General features: G+C 43.1%; 1 protein-coding gene across 4 annotated transcripts in view; it reads right to left on the bottom strand.

The window, feature by feature from the left end:
- Positions 1 to 22,987, bottom strand: part of NOD1 (nucleotide binding oligomerization domain containing 1) — a 96,821-nt gene that overhangs the window by 21,819 nt on the left and 52,015 nt on the right. For all 4 annotated transcript variants that reach the window (XM_077268999.1, XM_077269001.1, XM_077269002.1 and 1 more), the window contains 5 exons: positions 21,294 to 21,377; positions 18,955 to 19,038; positions 17,699 to 17,782; positions 15,169 to 15,252; positions 146 to 229 (listed from right to left, as the gene is read on the bottom strand). In XM_077268999.1, the coding sequence (XP_077125114.1) occupies positions 146 to 229; positions 15,169 to 15,252; positions 17,699 to 17,782; positions 18,955 to 19,038; positions 21,294 to 21,377 (420 nt within the window). The remainder of the gene's footprint in view (positions 1 to 145; positions 230 to 15,168; positions 15,253 to 17,698; positions 17,783 to 18,954; positions 19,039 to 21,293; positions 21,378 to 22,987) is intronic.

Genomic DNA, 22,987 nt, shown 5'->3' with positions numbered 1-22,987 from the left:
GAGTAGTGGACAACTCCTTTTAGACAAATGGTATGCTCACTGAGTATGCATCGGATCTCTAAATAGTAATAGCCTGCTAGTGGTGCCAAGTTTTATATTGGGCGAGTGACATCACTGAGAGCGGACACGTGTAATCATAACTTACCATAATATTCTGAGAGATGTATTGTGCTGTAAAGCATCAGCAATATATGCACCTCCAACAGACGTTATCTCGTTGCAGGCCAGACTACGGAGAAAAATACAAGATGTTTATTAGATTATAACATTGCTAGTAATAAGACTAAGAACACTATACAATATTATTTATTAATATATTTATTGTTTAACACGCTCTAAACCCAATTCAGACACAATTCAGCCCCCTCCTGAATGCAGTTGGTAATCAAATAGATTTCTGCCAAGTATGTATTTGGCATAAAAACTTATGGCTAAAATATAATATCACCTATCCAAATATATGATCGTGGGCAGTCTAACTGCTTATATGCCCAAAAACCCACAAACAAGGCCCCATTTGTGGTGAGAAACTACTGTTTGGGTGCACAGCACGGCTCGGAAGGGAAGGAGCAGCATTTGTATTTTGGGGCACAATTTTTGCTAGAATAGATTGCAGACACCAGATCTCATTTGCAGACCCCAGAGATTCCAAAACAGCAGAAACCTCCCACAAGTGACCACATTTTGGAAAATACACCCACTGAGGAATTAATCTAGGATTGTAGTGATCATTTTAAAGGCACAGGTGATTAATTGTATAAGAACACAGAATACATGTACACACTATATACAGAATTGTATAGATTGAGGTGTGAAAATGAAAAATTTAATTTTTTCCACTAAAATGTTGTTATAGCCACAAATACGGTATTTAATATTCAAAAGGGCTAATGGGAGAAAACAAGCCATATAATTTGTTACTCAATTTCTCCTGAGTACGATGATACCCCACATGTGAACAGAAACTACTTTCCAGCACAGTGCAAAGCTCAGGAGGAAAGAAGCACAGATTTTCTGGGATGGTTTGTGAATGTCATTTCACATTGGCGGAGCCCCTAAGGTGCCAGAACAGCAGAACTCCGCATAAGCCACCTCACTGAATTGATGTAGGGGTTCACTGAGCATATTAACAGCAAATATTGACTAGTATTGAGAAGTTTAGAATAAATAATTCTGCATGACCGCCCACCAAAAATTGATAGGGGAGTTGCACAAAGCCCACTAAGTGCCAATGTATATTTATAGTCAGCTGTAGTATAGAGATTAAAGGGGTTATCCAGGACAGATTTTTTGCTTTCTTTACATTTTTTCAGAGAATATTAATGATAACACAAAAACTTTTTCTTCACTCATGCTTAGAGTTTGGGTGAAGCCATTTATTGTCAAACTTCTGTGTTTTCTCTAAATCATAATGACAACTCAAAACATCCAAATGACCCTGATCAAAAGTTCACATACCCCATTTCTTAATCCCGTGTAATGCCCCCTCTAACATCAATGACAATTTGAAGTCTTTTGTGCTAGTTGTGGATGAGGTTCTTTATTTTCTCAGATGGTAAAAACTGCCCACTCTTCTTGTTCTTGGCAAAAAGCCTCCAGTTCCTGTAAATTCCTGGGCTGTCTAGCATGAATTGGGCCCTTGAGATCTCCCCAGAGTGGCTCAATGATAATAAGGTCAGGAGACTGAGATGGCCACTCCAGAACCTTCACTTTGTTTTGCCGTAGTCAATGACAGGTCGACTTGGCCTTGTTTTTTATATCGTTGTCATGTCGTATTGTCCAATTACGTTCCATGTGCAGCTTCCAGGCTGATGAGTGCAAATTTGCCTCCAGTATTTGCTGATAACATGCTGCATTCATCTTGCCTTCAACTCTGACCAAGTTTACTGTGCCTTTGTAGCTCACAGATCCCCAAATCATCAGCATTTCACCTTCGTGCTTTACACTATGAAAGGTGTTCCTTTCATCATAGGCCTTGTTGACCTCTTTCCAAATGTAACGTTTATGGTTATGGCCAAAAAGTTTAATTTTGGTCTCATCACTCCAAATTACCTTGTTCCAGAAATTTTGAAGCTGCTGTTTGTGGGTTTTTCTTTGCATCCCGAATAATTTTCCTGGCAGCTGTGGACAAAATTTTTGTTGGTCTACCTGACTGTGGTTTTGTTTTTACAGAGCTCCTGATTTTCCATTTGCTAATCACAGTTTGAATGCTGCTGACTGGTATTATCAATTCCTTGGATATTTTTTTGTATCCCTTTCCTGTTTTATACAGTTCAACTACCTTTACCTGTAGATCTCTTGACAATTCTTTTGCTTTCCCCATGACTCACAATCCAGATAGGTCAGTGGCGAGATGAAAGATGCAAGAGTCTGGATCCCAGAAACTCACTCAGCTTTTATGCACACACACTGATTACAAGCAAACAGGTCACAGGTGAAGATGTTACCTTTAGTAGCCATTCAAACCCATTTGTGTGAAGTTCTGTGCATGTTATCAGGCCAAAATTACCAGGGTATGTGAACTTTTGATCAGGGTCATTTGGATGTTTTGGGTTGTCATTAGGACTTAAAAAGAGAAACACAGTAGTTTGACAATAAATAGCTTCACCCAACCACTAACCATGAGTGGAGAAAAGTTTTGGTGTTATCACTCATTCTCTGAAAAAAGGTCAAGAAAGCAAAAACACATAGTTACTTACCAGTAACGGGATTTCTCAGAGCCCATGAGAGCACCACGGAGAGAGGGGATCCGCCCTTCAAGGAACCTACAGAATAAAAGGGCAGTACCTCTCTCCGCATCAGTTGGTTTACAGAGTATCGGAGGGCCTCCAAGTTAGTGACAACAGAAAACTAAGAGTTAGTCATACCGGTAACGATATTTCCAGGAGTCCATCATGACAGCACCACAAGGAGGTTGCTCTTCATATCCTTGATAGGGACAGGAACACAGAAGAGGTTAAATAGCCCCTCCCCACCTCCACCCTTCAGTGATTTTACAAAGTACCACACCAGGATAGATACAACACAATTTTATTGAACTTCCTTTCTATACATGTTTATATCACACATCAGACAGGAGTTGAAGGGAGGGTAAATAATGGGTGCTGTCATGATGGACTCCTGGAAATACCGTTACCGGTATGACTAACTCTTAGTTTCCAGGTCGTCCCTCATGACAGCACCACAAGGAGAAATACCAAATAACTCCTATTTAGGGCGGGATTACAGCTTGGAGGACCTTCCTCCCAAAGCCAGTCTGTTGATTTGACAGAACGTCTAGTTTGTAATGTCTACAAAAGGTATTTGAGCTAGACCAAGTTGCCGCCCGGCAAATTTGGTCCATGGATGCACCCGCGCTCTCTGCCCATGAAGCAGATATTGCTCTCAGAGAGTGGGCTTTTAGATGTTCTGGAGGAGATTCACCGGCTGAAGTATACGCAGCGCAAATGGTAGATTTAATCCATCTGGCTAGAGTCGCTTTTGAGGCTTTTTTGCCTCTATTCTTCCCAGACATCTGGATAAAGAGGTTTGAATCAATTCTCCAGCCGTCTGTAAGTTTTAGATACTGCAATACTGTTCTCTTAACATCCAGGGAATGGAGAGAACGTTCTTTATCATTGTTGAAGTTCTGACAGAACGTAGGCAAAATTATTTCCTGGTTTCTGTGAAAGTCCGTCACAACTTTTGGAAGAAACGAAGGATCCAACCTTAGAACAATGCAATCTTCTTGTATCTTCAAGTATGGATCTGTTATGGACAGGGCTTGAATTTCGCCTATTCGCCTTGCTGACGTTATTGCGACCAGGAAGACAGTCTTGAATGTTACAGACTTTAGGTCTGCCTGATCAAGTGGCTCGTATGGAGCTTTTCGTAATTCATTTAGTACCAATGTGAGGTTCCATGAGGGTACTGAACTTCTTATTGTCGGTCTGATACGTTGCGTAGCCTTGATGTATCTCATTATCCAGGGATGATTCGCTAGTGAATAATCATAAAAGGCACTTAACGCAGAGATTTGTACCTTTAGCGTACTAGGCCTCAAGCCCATATCAAAGCCTGTTTGGAGGAAATTTAAGATTTGAGGAATATCTGGTTCTTGGAGAACGGATATTGGAGTATTGGTCTGAGCACAAAATTTCTTCCAAATTTTTTGGTATATAGCCGAGGTTACCGGCTTTCTGCTTTTTTTCATGGTCGAGATGACCGACTCCGACAGTCCTTTTGATCTCAAGATTTCCTTTTCAAGATCCATGCTGAGAGCTTGAGCATCTTTAGATTTTGATGGACCAGTGGTCCCTGTGTTAGAAGATCCCGCCTCAGTGGTAGTAGCACTGGGTCTTCCACCGCCATCCACTTCAGCAGAGGAAACCAGCTCCTTTTGGGCCAATATGGCACTATCAGGATCACTACCGCTAGACTCTCCTGAATTTTCCTCAAAACTCTGGGAATTAGAGCTAGTGGAGGGAACGCGTATGCAAGTTCCATGTCCCAATGTTGAGCCAAGGCATCTATGCCAGTTGGATTGTCTCCTGGATTTCATGAGAAGAATTCTTTCGTTTTTGTATTGTCCTTTGTGGCGAATAAATCTACTTGCGGAGTGCCCCATTGTTGAATTAGCTGAGCAAAGACTTTTCCGTTTAGAGACCACTCTGTTGGCTGCAACTTCTCTCTGCTGAGAAAGTCTGCTATTTGGTTTTGTGAACCTTTTAGATGTACCGCTGTGATGGACTTCACAGTATCCTCCGCCCAGGATAATATTGTTTCTGCTAGCGCTTGAAGTAGACGGTGCCTCGGTCCTCCCTGATGCAGGAGAAAGGCTACCGTGGTCGAGTTGTCTGAGAAGACTCGGATGTGGTGTCCCTGCATCTAGTGTTGGCACCTCTTTAGTGCTTCCCAGACCGCTCTGAGTTCCCTGTAATTGGAGGAACTGTCGCGTACCGATGGTGGCCATGTCCCCTGAAGGTATCGTCCTTCTATGTGGTCTCCCCAGCCCCTTGAGCTTGCATCGGTTGTTATGTTTACACATGGAGATATATTCCATGGTTTTCCTCTTTTGAGGTTTTTTACGTCGATCCACCATGAGAGGGACTGTTTTACCTCGCTGGACAACCGCATCCTGTTGTCTAACGAATTTTCCTTTCCGTTCCATACCGAAATAATTTCTCTTTGAAGCATTCTGGAGCGAAACTGGCTCCACTGTACACTGGGAATGCATGAGGTCATCAGTCCTAGAATCCTCATAGCTTTCCTGATGGAAATGTATTTCCGTTTTCTTATCGTTTGAAGTTTTTTGATTGACCGTTGCTTTTGGTCTGGTAGAAAGGAGTATTCCATTTTGGAATTTAGTAGTACGCCCAGAAATATTTTCTGTGTTTCTGGTTCGAGACTCAACTTTTTTGAATTTATTACCCACCCCAGACTCCTTCAGGAGTGACATGGTAACTCTTAAGGATTCTTCCATCTGTTGGGATGAATCTGCTACCAGCAACAGATCGTCCAGGTAGGGTGCGATGAGAATTTCTTTTTCTCTTAAGTGGGCCATGACCTCCGTCATGAGTTTTGTGAATATCCTTGGGGCAGAGGAGAGACCGAATGGTAGACACTGAAACTGGAAATGAAGGATCCTCTTGCGGTTTCTTATTGCAAATCTGAGGAATTTTTGATGTGGGGGATGGATGGGAACATGATAGGATGCATGTTTGAGATCTAGCGTGCACATTACCGAATTCTTTTTTATTAACGGTAAAATTGACTTGAGAGATTCCATCTTGAAGCGTTTGTACGCCACCCAGTTGTTTAATGGTTTTAAGTTTACTATTGTACGGTATTCTCCGCTTGGTTTTTTTATGGAGAACAGACTGGAGTAATGCCCCTGAAAATGCTGATGATGGGGTACCGGTATTATGACCTGTAACTCTAAGAGTTCCTGTATGTCTGTTAGCAGTCTTTGATGTACTGCTGACGACTCCGTCTGTGTCAAACAGAATCTCTTGTGGGGTAGATGAGTAAACTATCTTGTACCCCTGTGCAACTGTCTGTAGAATCCACTGATTCCGAGTAATGTTCTGCCATCCTTCTAGGAAGTATTGTAGTCTTCCTCCTATGTTGTTGGCGTCATTGTTTGCTGGGTCCTGATGACTGGTCTCGAAAGGAACCTCTTCCTCTGCCCCCTTTAGGGTAGCTCCATCTGCCGGACTTCCCTTTCCCTCTGTAGTCCTGTCTTGGGTGGGAGCGAGTTTTGTGAAAGAATTGTGTCTTTGGCTTTTCTTCAGGGAAGCCTTTTTTCTTATCGGACGCCTTCTCGAGTAGCTCATCAAGAACTGGACCAAAGACGTGAGAACCTGAGAATGGAATCGAAGACAGCTTGTTTTTTGATTGGGCATCTCCCGTCCATGATCTCAGCCATAAGGCCCTTCTTGCTGCGTTTGACAGTGCATTGTTTCTGGCAGCAAAACGCACTGATTCCGCTGAAGCGTCCGCCATGAAATCAGTCGCCATTTTCAACACTGAAAGAGATTTTAGGATCTCCTCCCTTGGAGTTCTGTCTGTAATATGACTCTCCAGCTCGTCTACCCAAAGACTCATGGACCTTGCTACAGAGGTAGCCGCTATATTCGTTTTCATAATGGCGGCTGACGACTCCCAGGCTTTTTTGAGAAGATCTTCTGACCGCTTATCCTTCGGGTCCTTTAATCCTGATGAGTCCTCAAAGGGAATAGCCGTTTTTCTTGTGACCTTGGCCACAGGAATATCAATTTTTGGAACCGATTCCCAGACCTTAGTTTCTTCTGGGTCAAAGGGAAGACGGTACTTGAAGTCTCTCGGGACTCCTATTTTTTTTCCATGTCTTCCCACTCTTCCATTATCATAGCTGTTATGTGGTTATTGACCGGAAAAACTCTATTTCTGCGAGTTCTTAGGCCCCCGAACATTTCGTCTTGAACCGATAGTGGCTCTGACGAGTCCTCTATCTTCATGGTGCTCCTAACTGCTTTCAGCAGGACATCCGTATTTTCGGACGAAAACAGGTATCTCTTCCGTTCTTCTGGAAACACCGCCGATTGACCCTGTTCCTCTGAGCCTGGATCGGAATACCCCGAGACCTCTCCTTCCTCGGAACTTAGGTCCATGTCCCATCTGGGCCTTTTGGGTCGCGGAGACTGGGGTGGCACCCATTGTAGACACCGTAGCTTGGACCTCGTCTCGAATCATGGTTTTTATATTATCTAATAACGAAGCCTGTTTGTCTTTTAGAAGTTTAGCGATGCATTTTTCGCATAACTTCTTTCTATAGCCATCTGGGAGCTTGGTGAGTTGGAGTTGACCTTTCAGGAATGTCCTTATCCTGTAAATGTAAAGGAGACCCCTGTAGCTACGGATCTAGGGTACTGTAATGTCTCCCATACCACGTACTACTCACATGGTCCGTGGGTGGCTCTAAGGATTGGACGACTGGACGACTAGCACCTTCCATCTTACTGAGTAAAGTGTGCTGTCAGTTGTCCTTCATTAAGTGGTCAGTCTTACCCAGCTTCAAGACATCTGATTCGTCCTCCTTCCGAGCTCAGCTGCTGGCCTCCACGGTGATTACAGGTCCCCAGCTGTACTGCGCATGCGTCACCCGGAACGCACGCCGACCAGCTTGGGACCAAGATCCTGGAGCAAAATACGGTGCTGTTCCGGTCTGTTTCCTCCCCCAGCCTCCCGGCGCCCCGGAAATGCATCGGCGGCGCCGACCCCGGGAATCCGGCTACGCCCCCCAGAAGTCACCTCCGACCGGAGCGTCGGACCGGAAGTCTGGGGAACGACTCCAGCACCGGCCGCACGTGGAGCACCGGACACCGCAGCAGCAGCTGCTGTATCAGAGCCCCTTTTGTGAGGGGATGAGGCAGCCTGTGGGAGCACCCAGCTCTACCTAGTCGCGGAGGGACCTCCGTCGGTGTCCTGCGACTTGGGGAGTCTCCAGACTCTCGCGGCCAGAGCCCCCTCCAGGAGGATGGGACTGCACTCAGGAGCTCCTGCTCAACCGAGACCTGACTTCAGGTAACCCTGATCTTCCAGAGATCTCTCTCCTGCGTCTGTCCCTGATAGGGACAGGAAAAAACACTGAAGGGTGGAGGTGGGGAGGGGCTATTTAACCTCTTCTGTGTTCCTGTCCCCATCAAGGATATGAAGAGCAACCTCCTTGTGGTGCTGTCATGAGGGACGACCTGGAAAATACTTTTATCATATTGCTTAATAGAAACACACCTTGTCTATACATAAAAACACTACAGACAAAAACGTGCTCACCGCACATGTGATGGGGGGGAATAAGCGGGTGCTGTTATGGGCTCGGAGAAATCCCCTTACCGATAATTAACTGTGTTTTTCTATCCCCCATGACAGCACCACGGACAGAATTACAGAGATTTGTAACTTAAGGAGGGACCACAGCCTGAAGAACCCTTCTTCCAAAGGTTAAGTCAGACGAAGAGGCTAGGTCTAGATGATAGTGCTTGAAAAAACTAGATGGCGATGACCAGGTGGCCACCTTACGGATTTTTTCTATCGATATCTCCGACTTTTCAGGACAGGAGATCGCCATAGCCCTTGTGGAATGAGCTTTCAGCCCCTCTGGAACGACATTTCCACTGGATGAGTAGGCCAAGGCTATAGCATCTGTTATCCATCTCGCTATAGTACTTTTGGAAGCTTTGAGTCCCTTTTCTAGGTCCCTGAAAACATACAAAGAGATCCTTCCTTCCTACACCTCTGAGTGGACTCTAGGTACTGAACCAGACATCTCCTTACAGCTAATGTGTGAAATCTTTCTTCTTCCCTATTCTTAGGGTTTGAGAAAAAAGGAAGGACTATCTCTTGGGACCTATGGAATCGAGATGCTAGGTTTGGTAGGTAGGCCGGGTCAGGTTTTAGTATAACCCTGTCATGCAGAATTTTTGTGAATGGAGGACCCGCAGACAAGGCTTGGATATCACTTACCCTCCGGGATGACGTTAGGGCTATAAGGAGGGCAGTTTTAAGTGATATGATTTTGAGAGGGATTGACTCTATAGGCTCAAATGGGGGACCTGTTACAGCTGATAGAACTAGATTTAAATCCCAAGATGGTAGTTTTTGAATGGCTAATGGTTTAGATCTTGAGGTGACCCTGATAAACCGTGCAACCCATGGGTTGCCTGCTACATTTTCATTTTACAATGCTCCTAGGGCTGCTACCTGTACCTTTAAGGTACTTACTGCCAGGCCAAGTTCTAGTCCCTTCTGTAGAAACTCCAGGATCTCAGTAATTGGGACCCCATCCTGATCACTTACCCCCAAAGTGAACAGGAATTTTCTACAAGTTTTGCCATAGAATTTTGTGGTGACTGTTTTCCTACTCTTCATTAGCGTAGAAACTATATTATCTGAAAACCCCTCTTTCCTTCAACAGCGCCCCTTCAAATTCCACTCTGTTAAAAGAAGACTCTCTGACTGAGGGTGGAACACTGGTCCCCGAGACAGAAGGTCCGGAAGAACCCAAGGATCAGTGATCAATAGCATTCTCAGCCAGGAGAACCAGGTTCTTTTTGGCCAGAAGGGAGCTATTAATATTAGCCTTGATCTGTCCTCCCTGACCTTCCATAGTACTGCTGATGGTTGGGGGAAAGGTGTATGCCAAACTCTGCGTCCAAGGGGTCATAACAGCGTCTAAGGCTTGAGGGTTCCCCCTAGGGTCTAGAGCACAAAAGGCTTCCACCTTTCTGTTGTTGATATTGGCAAACAGGTCTATGACTGGGGTCCCCCACATTTCCACAATCTGATTGAAAATGGACTGATTTAAAACCCATTCGCCCTGTCTCAATTGAGTGCGGCTCAGAAAGTCTGCCTTCTGATTTTCTAACCCCCGAATGTGTAACACTGAAAGGGATAGAAGATTATTCTCTGCTTAATTGAAGATTTTGGAAGTGGTGTCCATTAGGGCCCGGGATCTGGTTCCCCCTTGATGGTTTAGGTAGGCTACCACCACCCGATTGTCCTAGAATACCCGAACATGATGACCCTGTAGAACGTGTAGGAAGGCTGATAAGGAACATTGGGCTGTGGGTCACGCCTTCTTATTTGAGGATGCCTCGAGCTATTGTCCTATCCATACCCCCTGAGTGCCTGTGGGGCTTGCGTCGGTGGTAACTATCTGGGATATCTCTATTACCCAAGGGATTATCTTTGACAGGTTGAGGATATCCCTCCACCAAACTAGGGAATGAATAGTGGGTGAATTTAAAGTTATGTGGCCCTCTAAGCGACCCCTTAGTGTAACCTGGTTATTTAAAATGTCCCACTGGAGATCCCTTGTGTGGAGTTGTGCTCATTGAACTGCTGGTAAACAGGCAGAAAGGGAATCCAGCAGCGACATCGCCTTTCTTAGTGTCATGGAGGGGTTCAGCAAGGCCTTTGATACCAGATTCATAATCTTCTGTTCTTTTCTGAGTTGGGAGGCGGCACTCCTGTTTTCCCAAGTCCAATATTAAACCCAAGAATTCCTGAACTTTGTTCGGCTCTAGCCTTGACTTCTGTAGGTTGAGAAGCCAGCCCAGATCTACTAGGGTATTCATTACCCTGTCCCGCTGCTGTCTGCAGCGTTGGGCTGAGACGCTTGCTATCAAAAAATCGTCCAGGTATGGGACTAATAAAATGCCCTGCTCTCTCAGATGAGCCATCATTTCCACTACTAGTTTGGTAAATACGCGGGGCGCAATTGATATTCCGAAAGGGAGGGCTCTGCATTGGAATTCTCTTATTTCCCCTTTTATGGACACCGCCAGTCTGAGGAATTTTTGTGACTCTTTGTGAATGGGGACATGATAGTACACGTCGCTGAGATCCAAGACAGTCACAAAACAGTTCGGAAACAGTATTTTGATGGTCGATTTTATTGACTCCATCTTGAATTTTTGATTCCTTACATAACCATTTAGTTTCCGCAAGTTTATTATTGTCTGGAAGGACCAATCTGGTTTTGACACTAGAAATAACGGGGAGTAAAATCCCTATTCCCTTTCCTGAGGAGGGACTAACTGAATGACGGCTTTGTCTCTCAGTTTCATTACCTCGTATTCTAGGGCTTCCTGTTCTTGAAGGGAGGACCTTAGAGGAGTCACCATATAGTTTTGAGGAGGGAGGGAAAGAAAGTCTATCCGAAGCTCTGAATTGATCAGGTTTAGTATCCAGGGGCTGATTGAGATTTTTTCCCAGGCCGGAAGGAAATGAGATTGTCTTCCCCCCACCCTGGGGGAACTGTCACACTGAGGTTTTTTTTTTTATCCAGGGAGGAATTCCCAAAGAGGAAACCCCTGTCCCTCCTCTTCCCCTCATTCCATCTGTTTTGCTCCCTTGGGGGTTTTCTATGAACAAAAATGTTCTATTCCGTAAGGACCATTTCAGTGATGGTGGGGCTAAAATCGGGAAACCTTTCTTCTTATCCCCCGCTTTATGCAGGATTTCGTCCAGAGTCTCCCCAAACAAATATTGACGTTCACATGGGATTGAGCAGAGTTTAAGTTTTGTTTGTAAGTCACCAGGCCAAAATTTAAGCCATAGCGCCCTACGGGCTGCATTTGAAAGGGCTGCGGATTTAGTTGTTAACCTAACTGAATTGGCCGATGAATCCGCCAGAAAAGCTGCTGCGCTTCTTATCATAGGGATGGATTCAGCATCTTATTCCTAGGTACCCCTTCCCGCAGCTGCTTTTCCAACTTATCCACCCATATCATTAGGGACCTAGAGGTACATGTAGCCACTATGGCTGGTCTCAGACTTCCCCTTGCTGTTTCCCAAGCCCCTTTAAGGAAGCACACATTTTTTAGAAGCCTTTGCCACCACGACGTCAAGTTTAGGGGGCTTTATCCCATGAAGTGGAAGCTTCCTCCTTAAAAGGGGTATTTTCTCTTAAGGGAGGGTACTGACGAGTTTTTCCTGTCCGGTTTCTCCCACTCTTTCTTAATTAATGCCTGAATATTCTCATTTAGAGGGAATACACTACCGTTCAAAAGTTTAGGGTCACTTAGAAATTTTTGAAAGAAAAGGGACAGTTGTTTCCAATGAAGCTAACATTAAATGATTCAGAAATACACTGTATACATTGTTAATGTGGTAAATGACAATTCTAGCTGCAAACGTCTGGTTTGTAATGTACTATCTTTATAGATGTATAGAGGCCCATTTCCAACAACCATCACTCCAGTGTTCTTATGGTACTTTGTGTTTGCTAACTGTGTAAGAAGGCTAATGGATGGTTAGAATACACTTGAAATCCCTTGTGCAAGTATGTTAGCACAGCTGAAAACACTTTGGCTGATCAGAGAACCTATAAACCTGACCTTCCTTTGAGCTAGTTGATAATCTGCAGCATTACATTTGTTGGCTCCATTAAACTCTCAAAATGGCCAGAAAAAAAAAACAAAACAAAAAAAAACTTTCATGTGAAACTCGACAGTCTATTCTTGTTGCTAGAAATGAAGGCTATTCCATGCAAGAAATTGCCAAGAAACTTAAAATTTCCTACAACGGCGTGTACTACTCCCTTCAGAAGAGAGCACAAACAGGCTCTAACCAGAGTAGAAAGAGAAGTGGGAGGCCCCGCTGCACAACTGAGCAACAAGACAAGTACATTAGAGTCTGAAGTTTGAGAAATCGACACCTCACAGGTCCTCAACTGGCAGCTTCATTAAATAGTACACGCAAAACCAGTGTCAACGTCTACAGTGAAGAGGCGACTCCGGGATGCTGGCCTTCAGGGCAGAGTGGCAAAAAAAAAGCCATATCTGAGACTGGCTAATAAAAGGAAAAGATTAATATGGGCAAAAGAACACAGACATTGGTCAGAGGAAGATTGGAAAAAAGTGTTATGGACAGACGAATCCAAGTTTGAGGTGTTTGGATCACACAGAAGAACAATTTGTGAGACGCAGAACAACTGAAAAGATGCTGGAAGAGTGCCTGACGCCATTTGTCAAGCATGGTGGAGGTAATGTGATGTCTGGGGTTGCTTTGGTGCTGGTAAAGTGTGAGATTTGTATAAGGTAAAAGGGATATTGAATAAGGAAGGCTATCACTCCATTTTGCATCGCCATGACATACCCTGTGGACAGAGCTTGATTGGAGCCAATTTCATCCCACAACAGGACAATGACCCAAAGCACACTTCCAAATTATGCAAGATTTAGGGAAGAAGCAGGCGGCTGGTATTCTGTCTGTAATAGAGTGGCCAGCGCAGTCACCAGATCTCAACCCCATTGAGCTGTTGTGGGAGCAGCTTGACCGTATGGTATGGTGCCCATCAAGCTAAATCAACTTGTGGGAGAGGCTTCTGGAAGCATGGGGTGACATTTCTCCAGATTACCTCAGCAAATTAACTGCTAGAATGCCAAATGTCTGCAACGCTGTAATTGCTGCAAAGGGAGCATTCTTTGACGAAAGCAAAGTTTGAAGGAGAAAATTATTATTTCAAATAAAAATAAAAATCTTTTTTTCAAACCTTGTCAATGTCTGGGCTAGATTTTAAATTCGTTTGGCAACTTATTTTATTAATAAAAGTATGAGTCTTCATGGAAAACAGAAAATTGTCTGGGTGACCCTAAACTTTTGAACAGTAGTGTACCTTTCATCTCTTTTGGACTAAACCGCTGTCCACGTCTGTGGTCTGTGCCTGCTGGGACCCGGAACTCCAACATCCTCTCCGGAGCGGTGGCCACGCTTCTCCCGCGCTCACCCTGCAGACCCCTCGGTCCCAGCGGTGGCTGGCCGGTCCCGGGTAGCTTCAGATCTTCATCCAGACTGGATATTTTCTTCCAGGTACCAAAACTGAAGGGTCCCCGTCAAGGACAGGAAACTAACTGATGAGGGGGAGAGGTACCGCCCTTTTATTCTGAAGGTTCCCTGTCCCTGAAGGGCGGATCCCCTCTCACCGTGGTGCTGTCATGGGGGATAGAGAAATTGTGCTAAGGGTATGTAAACTTTTGAGCACAAGTGTAGTTACTACACTACCTGCCTGTTCTGCCCTACGATGATCTCTCCTAGCTCAGAGTGGTTACTCCTGCCTGCGATTCTCCTGCTTCTAATGATGTAGAAAGATCAGCTCTTTCTCTTCCACTATGCTTTGTCAATGGGGCTCACCGACTGTCATGGTATTGACAGCTGGCTTCTTATTGCCTAACTGTAAGGAGCTAACTGTAAATCAGCTTGACGTCGGCAGCGATGCCCCATCAACTAAGCAGACCGGAAGAGAAAGAGCTGCTCTGTTGACGTGAGGTCAAAGGAAGCAAGATAATCGCTGCCTTGAGCCAGGAGAAATTGTCGCGGGGCACAACAGGCAAGTAGATAGTAACTACCTGCCAGTAAGTACTTAGCTTCAAGGAGAAAAGAAAACAAAAAGTAATGAATAATCCCTTTAAGGTCCTTTGATATAGTGATTTATAAATGAAATATTTGTTTGTCAACATTTGTTGGAAGAATTGCTTATCTCGTATACAAAGTAAAGATTTGCCACATCTTACTTAAAAAAGTGGTCTGAAACTAAAGTTTACATTTATCCCAAATGTCTAATGTAATAGTCACTTTTTTAATATAGTTTTTAATTAAATAATATTCCCTCAACTCTACCTGTTTTTTTTTTGTTTTTTTTTACTTTAATTTTCATGACGTTTCATTCGATAATCCCAAGTGCATTCTTGGATACTTAAACAGGTCATTATCAAGTTGCTGTAACTGCTGCAGCTGCTTTATCCACGCTGAAATGGATGTCACTTGACGCTTCATTTCAGGGGCTGGGCTAGTCCCTGCTCTACTGAATGTGCAGTGACAGTGCACTCCCACGTTGGCTCTAATGAAAAGTGAAGAGACAGGAAAAAAGAGAACGCTGTCAGTGTGCATTGAAAAGGAGAGAATGCGGCAAGCAGGGAGTGGAGAAATCAGCCCAGCCCCAAATACACATGTCATTGGTGAATTTTTAATTAAACTGTATTAGAAAAGTTATTAGATTACATTAGATTGACAAAGGGTTAAATTAAGCTTTGGTTTCGGACCACTCCTTTAAAAACTAGTTTGCTGACTTGGAATCTGTGGAAGGAATAAATATGACTTAATGACTTCAACTGTAGGTGATGAGAATATTAGAACCTTAAAACAAACCTTAGATCTTTCAGGCAGGGATGGTTTCTTATTGCTTCTGCGAATGCCTGTGCCCCTTCATCACCAATACGATTTCCCCACATCCTGCAAATACATATATTCAATGCGCTCTTGAATGTCAGAAGATTATAAATTAAGTAGTGTAGAGGAATAATAATGTCATACTGCACAGATTAGATATTGCTCAGCAGATCCTGATATTTTCAACAGGGTCAAAGAACAATCTAATGCTTGTATGAGGACAACCCCAATATTCCCAAAACTGCAGGATATTGTGCTACAATTCTATAAGCTATACATGTTACAGGAGCTGTAAAACTTACAGCAAAGGATGGTCCCATAAAATATATACCGTACTTATCGTCTATCCTATGGCTAGGTGATTACTGTATTATTACTGCAGGTCTAACTGTCAAGAATTAGAAATGGGACATTAGATGCATAGGACTCTGGTCCATCAGCCAGGACAGTAATATGTGACTGCTGGTGGGAGACATGTGAATCTTCTTACCTCCCAATCTCCTGACAAGACATTGCTCCAGCCAGGTAAGAAGAGCTGGGAATTCCAAAAGGTAAGAGGTTTGGAGGGTCTCCCGTCCAATGGTCAGATTACTGATTTGGCCGATAGACCAGAGTCCTGCAAATCGATTCACCCAAGTTTAATGGTGACCCCAATAGTCCCAAAGTCTCCTGTGTGAATGATGTGATAGATCAAATGTTTTAATATTGCTTTATTGACATATGTAAGAGAGATTGAGAGGGCGGTTCAGTCAGTCCCAAAAAAGTGAATGGAGTGGTGGTCAAGCACATGCTTTATTCACACACAGGACTTTGGCAAGCCCATTCTTAGAATCCATGAGGGTCTCGGCAGACAAAGCCTCCAAGTGATCATACACTTGGATAAGTGATACATTTAGTGGAAAAATTACTTTAAGGCTATGTGCACACGTTGAGTAAATGGATGCAGAAATGTCTGCACCATTTCTGCATCTCTTATCGGGAAAAATGCAGATGCAAAGTCGCGTGTTTATGGTGTTTTTTGCACTGCGCTTTTGACTGATTTGAATGAAGACAATGGTGAAAGACGCTGGCAAAAAACACACGTAGATTTGGTGCAGAAAATAATCTGTAGCGTCAATTCTCTAAGTCAAAAATAAGCAACGCGAGCATGATGTTTCTCATTTACTTTGCTGCCATCAGGATTGCTTCAGGATTTGTTAACAAATCCACAGGGCAAAAACGCAACGTGTGCACATGGCCTAAAGCAGAAACTTAGCCTTAAGATATCTGCTACAAGATTAAACACATCAGAAAATGTTATTGACAGGACCAAAGTAAAAGAATTGCAGGCTCACCAATTTCTAACAGAAATCAATGGCAAAAAAATAGCAGTGCAGTACAAGCATACTTTGTGATCTAAGATTTTCATTTGTAATCAAATAAGGCAGATGATGTAATTAATAGATAGGACTCCTCTCCCCCCACCCTACCAAAAAAGTGCTCTATGCATTTTGTTAAGTTCTCATAATGAGTTTTTTGAAGCTCGGTATTTCAAAATCGCAGCGTCTTACAGTTCCAGCGAAGTGAATGGAATTTACAAAAATCTCCTGCCCGCTGTGCTTCTTTTTTACTCCGCGTAAACGGACCTGCAGTGTTACAAAACTGCAAACTGTCAATTTTTCTTATAGGTACGCTGAGTTTTATGTGCAGATTTTCCCGACAGACTAGATCAGATGCGGAAATCCGCACATCCCTATCAAAGATTTGTTGAAGCCAAATACCATGAAATATCAGAAAGAAAGCAGCTTTATTCAAAACATGACAAGATAAAAAAGCAACATTAAAAATGCTATATAGAGGCATATAAAAAGAACACTCAAAAACAATGAGAAAATGCAAGTAACCCAATTTACTTAATAGGTGCAGATAATCTGCATAATCAAAAACTCACGAACAACTTATCATTGAAATGTAGCCGTACAGGTAAGTTATCGTCCATGTACTTTATAGTGTTCGTAATGCCAAGCTGTCATTCTCTAAACCACCCAACTAAAAATCTTCACATAGATAAGCCTTTGGCTACTTTCACACGTCACTTCGCAAATCGTCGGCCCGACGTACCGACGGACGTTGTGCTAAATTTAGCACAACGTGGGCAGCGGATGCAGTTTTACAACGCATCCGCTGCCCATTGTGATGAGCGGGGAGGACGGGGCGGAGTTCCGGCCGCGCATGCCAAAACACGACGGATCCGTCGCACGACGGATGCGACGAAGTGCCCATCCGTCGCTAATACAAGTCTATGGGCAAGAAACGCATCCTGCAAGCACATTTGCAGGATCCATTTTTTGCCCATAACGATGGATTGCGACGGAGGACAAAAGACGGAAGTGTGAAAGTAGCCTTACTTTACAAGTTTTGATGAACACAACAAGCACACATTTTTCAAATTATTATTATTTTTTTTTTTATATATAGAATAATGGAAGGATTTTTTTTTTTTTTTCAATTCATGTAAAGTTTTTATTACCCCACATCACAAACACTGATGCTCCTTTGTAACGCTTGTGCAATACGTCTTCCACCTTCAGCAGAAAACCGATTGTACCCCAACCTGTTGAAACAGCAAATAATAAAATTCTGCGTCAGATGAAAATTGAATACAATTTTACCCACATGCATTGTATAAGCATTAGAATAAATCCCAGAATACTTAGGATAGGTCAATCTCTGACCTGTGAGTTTGCAATACCCGGCACTCCTACTGATCAGCTGTTCTCGGTGACCAGAAGCGCTTAGTTAGGCCCCTTTCACACATCAGTTTTTTGCCATCAGTCGCAATCCGTCGAATTTTGAAAAAAAACGAATCCGGCGACTAATGCCGCCGGATCCATTTTTTTCTCATAGACTTGTATTAGCGATGGATTGAGACGGATGACCTCACGTTTCAACAGTTGTTTGCCGGATCCGTCAAAAATTGTTTGTCCGTTGTCTCCGGCCGCTGGACAAAGTAACATTTTTTGTATGTCGAAAAATTGGACAGCGACTGGTCCATAGCCATCCGTCGTTTGCTCGAATGGAAGCCTATTGGCGCCGAATCCGTCAAATGAGGGAATCCAGTGACGTATTCCGTTTTTTTTTTAAACTGAGAATGCTACGATTAATTTAGGATCCAATTAGCCAGATTCACTAGTCTGATCTGTCCAAAAAACAAATCCGTCGCATCAGTTTTTCACAATCTGCGACGGATCCGTAGATCCATTGAGCCAACGGATTGTGACTGACGGCAAAAAACTGATGTGTGAAAGGGGCCTTATGGAGATACTCCACCTCCTCATAGTAACTGCGGCCGGGTACTACACATTCTCCCCTTTATTGATATCAATAGGAGGCAGATGTGCAGTACCCGGCTGCAGCCACTATAAGTAGGCCAAGCACCAACGTAACTGAGCACTTCCGTCCGCCGCCGGCACAGACATTGATGACCTGTCCTAAGGATAGGTCATCCATTTTAAAGTAGTGGACAACCTCTTTAACATTTGTTAGTTTTTACCTTAGTAATTTATAATAGCAGATAGATGATAGCAAACTACTCGAGACATAAGTAACACACCACCACATGAAAACCTAAACGTGCTTTTAGAGATACATCTAATTATATTATATGGATATTGTTACATACTACATCCTGCTGCTCTCAGATTACATAACAACCTGGTGACATATTTCCTTTCAGAAAATCATGCTCATAACAAAAGAACAGATACAAATATTTTGCATACTTACTTTAAGTACTTTAACAAGGGGCATTCTAGAATGATTTTTGCCACATGCTTGGCTCCATGATCTGTTATTAGATTTTTGTACAAACTACAAATTACAGAAAAATAAAAATGTTAATTTCCTATATTTAGGTTTTTATATATTACTAATTCTATACTTTGTTACTGACATATTTCTTTCTTCACATTGTAGTGCAGCAGGGTTGGTGCAGTATGGCAGATAGGCAGGGACCACAGGAAAGTTCAAAGCAAATGTCTTTTTAATGTCCAAACGAAACTGACAAAAGAGGGGTTTTATGATGCTGCGTCTACCAGCCAGTCATCAAGAAATGGCATGATGATACACCTGCTACATCCTTAGTGATGCTACAAGACTGACCAGTATACTTGTAAATCTGGGAGCTGGAGTTAGATGAAAAGGCAAGAAGAAAGGGAAAAGGAAGTTTCTGGACCATTTAGAAATTACTAATTTATTGTTTCCAACACAATGGCTCTGATTCTTCAAGACCAGACTTGATGAGGGGGATGTTGGAGTCAGGCGCTCGTGATTCATGGGGAGGCGCACACCTCTAAATGAATCGGGAGCGCCTGACAAGCGGCGTGTGCCTTGCTACAAATCTTATTCTAGTCAACAACTAAATAAGAATTTGCTTTAAGTTTACCTCCACCATATTCTTGACGTTTATGGTCCCGAATCAGGATGTTAACTAGATCTATGTTCCAGACTTACCACCAGGTAATATTGGTTATAAAGAGAACAAAGAACAATCAAGTTCGCATCCATCCTTCCTAGTTGTGAACTCTGGCTTAAATCCCTTAGAAAAGTCGCAAAAATTCTTCCAGCCAGTTTTGTCCAGCATCACCAATATGGACAGCTGGGGAGTGAATGAGGCGTGATGGCACAGATCGTCTACTTCACCATTCATTAAAGGGATTTATGCCAGAATATTGGTGTTATCGCTACGCTGAATCAGGACCATATATTTCAAGAATACAGGGGGTAAACTAAGTATTTACAACAGAAATTTGACAAACACCTTAACTCAGAAGTTGAAACAAAAACATAGCGCCTTTTGGCATTTACATGCCAGTCATAGCCAACTACGCCAATATGGACTTCGCATTGGCGCGACAGGGTCTGGCCACACCTGTCTGTCAGAGTCATCATAATTAGAGTTGAGTGAATATCTTCGGCTCCCTCCTTATTTGGGGAGCTATAGCGCTTACTGAACAAGCTGCTGCGGGAACCCAGATACCTGGATCTCTCCTGCTGATCAGCGCTGAAGCTGCATGTGTCGTAGCAGTGTGACAGTCACAGCACATACATGGAGAGCCCAACAAATAAGCTATCCATGCATGTGCTGTGACTGTCACACAGCCACGACACATGCAGCTGCGGAGCCGAACAGCTGATCAGTAGGAGCGATCCAGGTATCCGGGTTCCCGCAGCAGCTTGTTCAGTAAGCGCTATAGCTTGCCGAATAAGGAGGGAGCCGAAGATATTCCCTCATCTCTAATCATAAGTTATGCACTGAAGTGGCATAACTTACTCAAGAAATATATGCCAGTATGCAACTTATGTACATGTCTGGCAGAGGGCACATGCTAGGTACCAGACACAAGTAATTCACCCAACTTAATGAATCAGTTGACTGTACTTTAGCAAGCACTTCACTAAGACTGGCTTGCTCTACGATAGTAGTAGGGTACTTCTACATAGCGTTTAGGCACCCACTCAGTGGGCCCACTGGGATTTACATCTGACCCCCTTCCCCACCACCGCAAAATGGAATTCGGACGTTTGTGCTGATGGGGCCAAAGGCCATAATGCATAATGGTGCCAACAAAGCAAAAGTGTGCTCTACCGTACATAATTTTGGGGTGTAAACGCCTACTGAAGCGGACATCCAGACGCTGTCTACTACGTCTGAGTGTCTGACTCCAGTAGGCATACACGCCTGAAGTATTTTGTGGGACGTTCAGACATAAGCCCCGATAGGCCACCGAACAGAGGGGGATGGAATGCAATGTGAAAGCACCCTTAATGTTTGCTTGTTGCCTTGTATATCAAACCTTATGCTAGGTGTCATTGTAACAAGACAACTTTTCAACATATAACCACTCAAATTTGATTCAACCGATCTTATGATGATACCACAATGTGGAGTTTCATAATCACGCACCCATTAGGTGGAGTGTCAGCCAATGTGCAGTCTCGCAGTTAATGTGAATTAAACTCATACAGAAACAGACATACATATATATAATTTATTGGTCACAAACCTACATCAAGGTACAGGGATCTGCACATGCACCCCAAGATAAAATATTAAAAATACTTGCCCGAGAAACTTGATGACCTTATGTTTGGTTAACTCTTCAGCCAAAACTTTGACACCTTCATCTGTGATCTGATTCACACTTAATCTGTATTCCAAGTAAAATAGATGAAATATTGAAGTTGTGCAAAGAAATTAACCCAGAATATGATTTAATCCCTTAGGAACCTGGCATATTTGAGTTTATTAAGTCATTAACTATTTGATTATATTAAGTTTTTAATTGTATGCCATTCACGTGCTGCACAAATGAGAAGTGTTAACTTTATTCTGTGGCTCAGAATAAGCAATATATCATATTCATATCGTTTTATTTAGGTTTTATTTTATTACAAACATTTTGTTCAATATTATAAACTGAAAAAATCCTTTGTTTTTGCATCACCATGTTCTGAGAACCATAAGTTTTAAAAAAAAATTTAACTAAACTCAGTCAGTTTTCTAAAGCATGGTAGAAGATCTACCACTCCATAATCATTTCTATTATTGTCCATTTCCTTAGTAATTTCTGTTAGTGGTTCAGAAGAAAGGAGAGGGCACCACAATCAGAGGAAGCCACGGAAAAGCCAAACAGTTAATTGCACCACCCAGCCTACATGTTTTGCATCTACAGTGGCTCGCGAAAATATTCACCCCCCTTAGCATTTTTCATGTTTTGCTTCATCACAACCTGGAATTTCACTTTTTATTTAGGGTTTATTCTTCATGTAAAGGACATGCCCACAACTGGAAACATTTGGTTTCCTTTTTTTTGTGAAGCAAACAACAAATAGGATAAAATAACTGACATTTTTAGTGTGCATAACTAGTCACCCCCCTAAAGTCAGTGTTTTGTAGAGCCTCCTTTTGCTCCAGTTACAGCTGCAAGTCGCTTTGATAAGTCTCTGAGCTTTCCCCATCTTGCCACTGGGATTTTTGCTCATTCAAGGCAAAACTGCTCCAGCGCCTTGAAGTTAGATGGTTTCCTCTAGTGAACAGCAATCTTCAAGTCTGACCACAGATTCACAATTTGATTAAGGTCTGGGCTTTGAGTAGCCACTCCAAAACACTTACACATTTTCTCTTAAACCAATCGTGTGTTGCTTTAGAAGTATGCTTTTGGTCATTGTCTTGTTGGAAGATGAACCTCCATCCCAGTCTCAAAATACTGACAAACAGGTTTTGCAAAAGAATATCCCTGTATTTTACACTATATATCTTCCCCTAGACTAGGACCATTTTCCCTTCTGCCGAAAAACATCCCCACAGTAGGATGCTGCAATCACGTCTCACTGTGGGGATGGTGGCTTGGGGTGATGAGCTGTGTTAGTTTGGCGCCAGACATAGCGTTTACCTTGAGGGCCAAAAAGTTACATTTTGGTCTCATCTGACCACAGCACCTTCCTTCATTCGTTTGGGGAGTTTCCCACATGTCTTTTGGCAAACTCAAAATGAGCCTTACAATTTTTGTGCTTAAGTAAAGGCTTTTTCTGCCCACTCTTCCATGAAGGCCACCTCTAAGGAGTGTATGGCTCATTGTGGTCGCATGGACAGATACTCAAGTCTCTGCATAGGAACTCTGCAGCTCCTTTAGGGTTACCTATGGTTTCTGTGCTGCTTCTCTGATTAATGCAATCATTGCTGAGAGTTTTGGTGGGTGGCCCTCTCTTGGCAGGTTTGTTGTGGTACTATGTTCTTTCCACTTGATAATAATGGATT

The sequence above is a fragment of the Ranitomeya variabilis genome, chromosome 6 (assembly GCF_051348905.1).
Source record: "Ranitomeya variabilis isolate aRanVar5 chromosome 6, aRanVar5.hap1, whole genome shotgun sequence".
In the NCBI taxonomy this organism is placed as follows: domain Eukaryota; kingdom Metazoa; phylum Chordata; class Amphibia; order Anura; family Dendrobatidae; genus Ranitomeya; species Ranitomeya variabilis.
Note: the sequence above shows the minus strand (reverse complement) of the source record. Positions and strands in the feature narration are given on the sequence as shown.